Genomic DNA, 8,700 nt, shown 5'->3' on the forward strand with positions numbered 1-8,700 from the left:
AGAGAACTAAAGCTTACCTTTACTTTACTATTTCTCACACAGGGTGGTTGGTGGAGGAGGTCCAGAGGGTAGAGTGAATCTTCGCAGGGAGTTGAGCAGACAGCGGGCTCTACACAGACACAAACCATGAACTACGGATATTTCTGACGTTTCTGTTGTCTGCTTGTGATGTTTTTGATTCATAATGTACAGGACTTTATTGCAAGCCTTTTATATATATATATAGATATTGTGTGCAGAGATTCAGCTCTGACCTCTTATTTAAACACTTACCGTTGATTATTTTAATATATTTATGTTCCAAAAAGGCTTTTTTATTTAGTTTATGAATAAACTGTGTATTTCACTTTGGCATTGCATTATTACTACCTCTACCATCAAAGGTGGACAGAGGTTACGTTTTTACCCCTGTAAGTTTGTTAACAGGATATCTCAAAAAGTTATGGACGGATTTGGGTTAAACTTGGTGGGCAGGTTTGTTGTGTGACATGGACGAATTGTTTATATTTTGGTGACGATCTGGATCCGAGAGTTTTTTATTTATTTTCAAAGTAATTCTCCTTCTTTGAAGGATGGGTCCAAAAACGATATATAGCATGATGTTTCAAAAAGTTGAAAAATTGTGGACGGATTATGACAAAACTTGGTAGATAACTTGGTTAGGTGATGAGAACAAGCCAATTAGATTTTGCTTCAATTCTCGATCCAGATCTGGCCTATCAGTGGGATACAAGTCCTAAACTGTTTATCCTGGTGGAGGTATGCACTCTACCGAGTGCCGTTTTCCTTAATCTTATGGGTTTATCCTCCTGGATGCCGTGGAGTTGATCGGACCAGCTTCTGGGGCCTGTGTTTAGGTCCCGTGTCCCCGTGCAAGTTATATTTGTAACATTAGGAATACTACCACATCTATGGGGACCATACCTTAAAGTACATTACCACTATAAACCTGCACCGTCATTCCTGATTCTGAGCTCTTGCCATTCTCTTCTTCTCGAGAAATCTCCAAAATTCACAATCATTTGTGTCTTATTCTGCCAATGACTCCAAAGTCTTCCACATGCTCTCTTCCAAGTGCTTGGAGGCTTGGTGTTCAGCAAAATGACATTATCCATGTCATGTTGGTTCATCAAGTGACCATAACGGAGTGTGATCATACCTTGGATCCGTGGTTCCCAACCTGGGGGCCACGGCCCCCTGGGGGGCCATGGTGTTTCTCGGGGGGCCATGGGGTAATTTGAACCATACTAAAAATGAAAAAAAAAATTTTTTTTTTTAAAAAATATTGTTTTGACTTCGATATTGTTTTGTTTTTTCCCTATTGCAGATTTGACGTTATGGCTTCTGGGAGTAAAAATAGAAAGTATCTTGACGAATACATATAGCTTGGATTCACATCCATTACCGTGTCTGGCCAAGAGAAACCACAATGTGTGCTGTGTCACAAGGTTTTGAGTACTGAATCCATGAGGCCATCCAAGTTGAAGTTGCACCTTGAGACGAATCACGCACAACATGCAAAGCAGGATCCCGAATTTTTCAAGCGGCATGAAAAATATAAAGTGACAGAAGTTGGATGAGGGAGGAGCTTTTCAACAACAAAATGTAGCAACTGTCCAGGCTTCTTATGAAGTTTCTCTTGAAATTGCAAAGAAGAAAAAAACCCATTCGATTGGGGAGACACTCATCAAGCCTTGTACCCTCCTCATTGTCGAACGGGTTCTCGGCAAGGCAGAGGCTCACAAAGTTGAACAGGTGTCTATCGAATAACACAGTGCAGCGTCGTATCAGTGACATGTCGGAAGATGTGAAACAACAGATCATCAATGAGATTAAGGCGGCGCCTTTCGGCTTATTTTCTTATCAACTTGATGAATCGACCGATGTTAGTTCCTGCTCCCAGCTACTGGCATTCGTTCACTATGTCAAGGGAGATGATATCAAGGAAGAATTCTTGTTCTGTAGTGCCCTGGAAACAATAACAAAAGCTAACGACGTCATGGAAAAAATGAAATTGTTATTCGATGCGGGAGGAATTCAGTGGGAGAATGTATGCGGTGTCTGTACTGACGGTGTTCCTGCCATGCTTGGTTCCAAAATCCGGATTCCAAGCAAAAGTGAAGATGCTGGCACCACAAGCGAAAGGAACCCACTGTATGATTCATCGCTACGCCCTGGCTTGTAAGACTCTTCCTCTCTCATTGAAGAATGTTCTTGGTCGTAATCAAGATTGTTAACTACATCAAGGCAGGGGCTCTCAACACCTGAATGTTCAAGGAGCTGTGCAAAGACTCTTTTTTTTTTTTTTTGTATACAGAATCGAGGCTCGTGAAAGAGCTAACATTTATCACAAAAAAAAAAATCAAACAGACAAACAAAATATATAAAAAGAGGGAGTGGTAGACAAGATGGGGAGAGAAGGGGAAGCACACAAACACAACATTTGAGAGCAGGGACATTGGGAGATGTGTGGGAGGGAGGGAGGGGGCTTGGGGGGAGGAGGCGTGGGAGGGGAGTGGGAGAAGTATAAAACACAAGGACACCAAGGACTTCCAGGAAAGAAGTTGGTATTTCAAAAAAGTGGATTTGGGGTGAAATTAGCGGGGGTAGAAAAGATCAAGGTTTTGGATGGGGGAAGATAAGAGATGGTGGTGAACAGCTGTTTTAAAGACCTGGAGGGTGGAGTGGGATTGAAGAGAGTGAGGGAGTTTGTTCCAGAGGTGGGAGAAAAGATGAATGAAGGAGTGAAGGTGAGCAGAGAGTCTTGATTTTGGCAGTTTAACCATAAGAGGGTTGCAGGCAGATCTTGTGCGACCTGTAGGAATATTTGGGGGACAGAGCCCAGAGAGAGCTGGGGGAGAAAGGCCGGAGAGGAGTCGGTAGAAGACGGAAAGACCACCAACCTGCCTGCGGTGAGTAAGTGAAAGGCCCTCGGAGATAGCTTCATCGCGGGAGATTCCAATGATTCTGCACGCTTTGGTTTCAACAGCGTGAAGACGAGCTAGGTGTGAGGCAGGAGCACCAGCCCAGAGGGGAGAGCAGTACTCCATTGAGCTGCGGATGAAAGCCTTGTATGTGGTGAGGAGCTCAGGTGTGCCAAGGAAGGACTTCGCACGACGGAGGATGCCCAGTCGGCGACTGGCTTTGGAGGCCAGCTTGGAAATGTGGTTTTCCCAGGAAAGATCATGGCAGATAGTGAGACCCAAAAGCTTGAGTGACAGAACTTCTTGGAGAGGATTATTCAGAAAGTGGATGGGAGGGTTGTCCAGTCGGTCTTTTCGGAGAGACATCGTAAGAGTGTGAGATTTGTCAGGATTGAAAGACATGTTCCACTTGTTTGCCCAGTCTGTGATTTTGTCCAGGTCTGCGGAGAGTGAGGAGGCTGCAGACTGCCGATCTGAGGGATGAGGAATGGAGCGGCAGAGAGTGGAGTCATCAGCAAAGAGATAGAGGATTTTCAAGAGAGTCAAGAGATCATTGATTAAGACCAGAAAAAGCACAAGGCCCAGAACACGACCTTGGGGAACTCCAGCCTGAACAGGAAGAGGAGATGAGAGAAACCCATTCAGCGCCACACGTTGACTGCGACTGGAGAGGAAGTTCGCCAGCCATGTGTGGAGATTTCCATGGATACCAAAGGAGGAGAGTTTGGTGAGCAGAGCTGGGTGCCAGACCGTATCGAAGGCACGTGATATGTCAAGGGAGACGGCTCTAATTTCCTGTTTGGCATTGAGGACCTCCATCCATTGTTGAGACAGCCGAAGCAGCATATCCAGAGTAGAGTGACATGAACGCGGAACATGAAACGTTGCTCTACTATACTGCTGTACGCTGGCTTTCGAAAGGGAATGTTCTGAACCGCGTCTTTGAACTTCGTGCGGAAGTCAAACATTTCTTGAAACTTCAAGGGAAACATGACCTCCTGCAGCATTACAATGAAGAATTGTGGAACGAACGACTTGATTATCTTGCTGACATTTTCGAGCAGCAGAACCAGCTGAACCTCAAGCTCCAAGGCAGAGCGACTAATATTATTCTTTTCCACGATCATCTCAGAGGATTTGTTGCCAAGCTCCAAAACTGGCGCAGGAAAGTGAACACAGGAAACATTGCTATGTTCGAAAGAATGTCTGAATTGCAAGACAGCATGGGAAAAGAGCTTGATCCCGTACTGAAAAATGACATTCTTGAGCATCTGCAGTCACTGGAGCTAGAATTTCATAAGTATTTTCCTGATTTAGACGACAGAGGCGAAAATTATGAGGAATCCTTTTTCCGTCAACCTTTGCATGGAGAGCATGCCGGAGGCAATGCAAGATGAATTCCTGAATCTCCGAAACGATTGATTTGCCAAAGACACATTCGAAGAGAAGAGCTTGACGGAGTTTTGGTTGGGAATGGGTCGCTACCCTAATATCAGCCAGATAGCTATCTGGGTGCTTCTGCCATTCTCGTCTACCTATCTCTGCGAAGCGGGGTTTTCCACGCTGTTGAATATCAAATCGAAACAGCGTAATCGGCTCCACGTGGAAGATGACCTCCGCTATGCCCTGACTGTGACTCAACCACAGATACCCCAATTGGTAGCTAAAATGCAATTTCAGCCATCCCACTGAGTTTTTAATTCACTTTCACGGCGCATGCACCGCGTCCCTAGTTTTGATTACCTGAGTTGTTGTCAAATTGAGTTTCTTTTTGTGAGATTATAACACACTGCGTTAAATACAGACACAACAGAGGTTTTTAGTTTTCACATATTCTTGACTTTTAACCTTTTCATACTGTTTTCTTGTGTGACAGTTCTATTTTATGCTATCCATAGTGTTACTACTGATAATATTAAAAGTCCCAGACATCTACCCTAAAAATCATGACCATGTGAATGAGAGCAACATCGTTTTTTAAAACTTTCGATCAGCTTCCATCCTGCAAGTTTTATCGAAGATGATGAATATGGTGTCACATGACTGTGGCTTCGACACCCTCCTCTTCCATCTTCCCACATCCCTTGACACGTTCTGGGAACCCCGTCACCCTCTCAAAGCTTCACTTATTTTGTGTATGGCCCCAAACCATTGATGCACTTAATATTGTCTGTCCGGGCCCATGTTTCAGAGCCAATGCAGGTAACACAAGTAAGTTGTATTGTCACACTTTGTCTTCCATTATTGCTTTCAAAATAAATGAAAGTGAGTTCATAGCAGAGTTGGCCATGGCTTTATGGTTTCAGTAGTCATATAGCAGTCTCTCGCGGTGCTAACAGATAAAAGACGACGTGACTGACTGGACAGAGACGTGAATCGATGCTAATGGTTGAAAGAAGTGAATCAATGCCTTGTGCTTTAATCTTTGTTTTAAACTAGCTTGGTTTTAATGGAAGTTTGGTTGATGCCTTGCCAGATATGAAGTGAGCATCTATTGGAATATTGATCGCTCCTGCCAAAATTATGCCTGCGACAAAATCCAAGTCAGATCTGGACAGATCGGGTGATGTAATAGCCACTGCATCAACGTCTTTCTGTGAAGGATCATGATTCATGGTCTAAGATGTGAAGTTGTGGTGTTCTCAGCGTTTTGTTCCTAGGGCTCTTTTCAGGATCGTCACTGAGCCCCGTACAGCAATGAACTGTCGATCGTTTGTGGTAATGTTCCCAGGGATGGTTTGTAGGATCTCTGGAGGGTTCTTATTGATCATTCCCTTTGCTTCAACAATCACTGGTACAATTCCGGCGCCCTTCAGAATCCAGAATCTTTTCACTTCAATTTTGAGATCCGGGCATTTGATCATTTTCTTGATTTCTGCGTTGTGTAGGCCAAAACCACTGGGTACTGAAATCTCAATTAGCAATGCTGTTTTTTCCTTGTCTGTGTACTATGTCTGGTCACAATGCTTTGTTTTTTATGTTCACGCTCTGTGCGATTATTAGGTCGTACGTGAGCGTTTCTTCCTTGCTCTCAATTATTGCTTTTGATCCATGTTTCAATGAGTTTTTTGGAACTGGGATATTGAGACTTTGGCAGATATACCAGTGGATCACTCCACATACTTTGTTGTGCCTTTAGGTGTGGAGCTGTTCTGACCTGAGTTTTTTACATCCCGATAGGTGTGTGTGTGTGTGTGTGTGTGTGTGTGTGTTTGTATATGCATGCAAGTTGTTTTTGCCTGCTATCCCCACACGTGGGTGGGGCTCAGAGATGGAACGGAGATCGACATGGGCTCAAATAATCCGTGTGTGTGTGTGTGTGTCAGCGCACGTATGCATTTGTGTGTCTTGCTCATTGTGACTGTTGATAGTCTAATCTCTGAAGCAACTTGAGTAGTAATCTGTTCATTCATGAATCTAAACTTCGTAAAACCAGCCTGCTATATTCTACATTTTTAAAACGGTTTTCGACACTTGAGCAAATTCTGCATGAAAATGTTGGAAAACAGACAGGAGGGGAAAACCTCTCAAGTTGTCCAAAACTGTTTAGGTACCTTTTCTGTTGTAGAACTATATCTTTGCACCATTACAATAAGTTTCTTCATCTTCCCAGGTATACTGGGAGGGGCTATGCTAGTGGGGATAAAGTGATGTCACAGGTATTTAAGTAGTTCAGTTATGATTACATGGACCAGATGTTATACTCTGCCCTCCCGATTCCAACTCCAGGTGCTGCACGACATAAATGCCGGGAGTACTCAGGCCTTCATCACCCGGCATTGACGCACATTGAAAGGGAGTACTCAGTTTCTTGTTTGTTTGTCCAGGCAATATCTCAGCCATCATTTGAGCTCGGAAGCTGAAATTTGGGCACCAAAGTGAGCACGTGCTTTGGCAAAAATGGTATTTTTGTATGCAACTCCTTTCTTACGCCATCTCCAGACGCTGCATGACGTCATCACAGGGCCCCACAGAGGGCCCGGTGATGACACGCGCTGAAAGGGAGTACTCAGGCTTCACTCCGGTTTCTTTCTTTCTTTCTTTCTTGTTTGTCCGGACGATCTCAGCCATGCTTTGAGCTAGGAAGCTGAAATTTCAGCACAATAGTGACCACGTGCTTTGGTAAAACGGTATTTTTGTTTTTTTGATTATTCACTTAATTATTATCAATTAATTAAGGACTTATTTATCAATCAATTAAATTTTTTCGATTAACATGTTAAATAAGGTGGTGTATAAGACCGCTTCAATCACATTAAACTTCTGAATTTTTTAAAGGATCTTTAATATCATTATTTATTCGAATTGTATATACTTAAATATATACTGTACTTGTACATACGTTGAGAGAGAGGAAGACAAATGATGAATTGCGAAAGATGATGGGAATAGAGCCTGTGATGGATGCTGTGAAGAGAAACGAATGTAGAAGGAAGTAGAGGACAGGGAAGACTGAGAAAGACTTGGCTAAAGGTGGTGGAAGAAGAAATGCGGGCAAGGGGGTTAACAAGGAGAGATGCAGAAAATAGGGGAAAATGGAGAAGATTGTCATGGGGACCGCAAGGCTAACCCCCGCTCTAGCAGGGAAAATGACCCTAAAATGCCTGTTCCTGTTTGTTGTTGTATAAACTTAAACTGTGTGGGGTATTGTGTTCTATGAACTCTCGAGTGTTATTTTAAACGGGCTCTATTCTGATCCTGTCTGATCCTGCCTTCTCAGTTCTCACCTCCATGGCAATCCATTGTAAATACACGTGTTCTGCCAGAAACTCTTTGCTTGTCACGCTCCCCAAATCATAACTAAATGCCTCCATGCACCCTTTATCACCTCTGGAGCATTCCAGTCCATAATCAAGCCTTTTCCCTACAAGACAAGTCTTGAGTGGGCTGATGGTCATTTCAAGGTTGTAGTTGACTACTGACCACTCTCCCCTGGGAAGCCCCCTCATCACTTGGGAGGGACCCTGATACTCATATCCATCCAAGACCGGGTGATCCTGCGGACCATCGAGTACAAGTGCTGTATCTGGTTTCAGAGAAATCAATTGGTAAATAAGGGTCAAGTACGGCACAACACCCGCTCTCCCCCAAACCCCCTCGACCCGGCATCGGAAAATCTAAGCCTGAGTGATTGTGTGGGCTAATGTAGTGCAGTCATGTGTCAAATTTTAGAACAATCAGCCATGTGATAAGGGAGGAGTAGCAAAAAGTTAACGGATGGACAGACAACCGGACATCACGACCCATTTGATAAGTTCATCTCTTCGCGATGAGGTGACCTAATCACAGTTTAAGGTGGTCTACCGTGAATCAAAGTGGTGGATCCAGGTTTGAACCCCCAAAATAGGTATTTCCTTTCTTCTCTGAAACTACACACACACTTTCGATGAAATCTGACCACAACCAACACACACACAACTTCGATGAAGCTTGACCACAACCTCCATCACCCATGATGTACTAAAGTTGGTTCACGGCATAAAAAACAGGGTCTTGGGGTTCCCCCACCAACAAACAACAACAACAACATGCATTTTAAGGCCATTTTCCCTGCTAGAGCGGGGGTTAGCCTTGCGGTCCCCATGACAATCTTCTCCATCTTGCCCTATTTTCTGCCTCTCCCCTTGTTAACCCCCTTGCCCGCATTTCTTCTTCCACCATCTTTGGCCAGGTCTTTCTCGGTCTTCCCTGTCCTCTACTTCCTTCTACATTCATTTCCATCACTCTTCTCAACCAGTCACTTTCATCCTTCCTCAACACATGACCAAAACATCTC

General features: G+C 43.9%; 1 protein-coding gene across 5 annotated transcripts in view; it reads left to right on the forward strand.

The window, feature by feature from the left end:
* The window catches only part of CCP110 (centriolar coiled-coil protein 110), a 35,911-nt gene extending 35,560 nt beyond the window's left edge, over positions 1 to 351 (forward strand). For all 5 annotated transcript variants that reach the window (XM_078786016.1, XM_078786017.1, XM_068126257.2 and 2 more), the window contains one exon: positions 43 to 351. In XM_078786016.1, coding sequence (XP_078642142.1) covers positions 43 to 130 — 88 coding nt within the window. In that variant the 3' untranslated portion in view covers positions 131 to 351. The remainder of the gene's footprint in view (positions 1 to 42) is intronic.
* Positions 352 to 8,700: the final 8,349 nt, after the last annotated feature.

This window comes from Myxine glutinosa, chromosome 10 (assembly GCF_964187855.1).
Source record: "Myxine glutinosa chromosome 10, kmMyxGlut1.1, whole genome shotgun sequence".
Lineage (NCBI taxonomy): Eukaryota > Metazoa > Chordata > Myxini > Myxiniformes > Myxinidae > Myxine > Myxine glutinosa.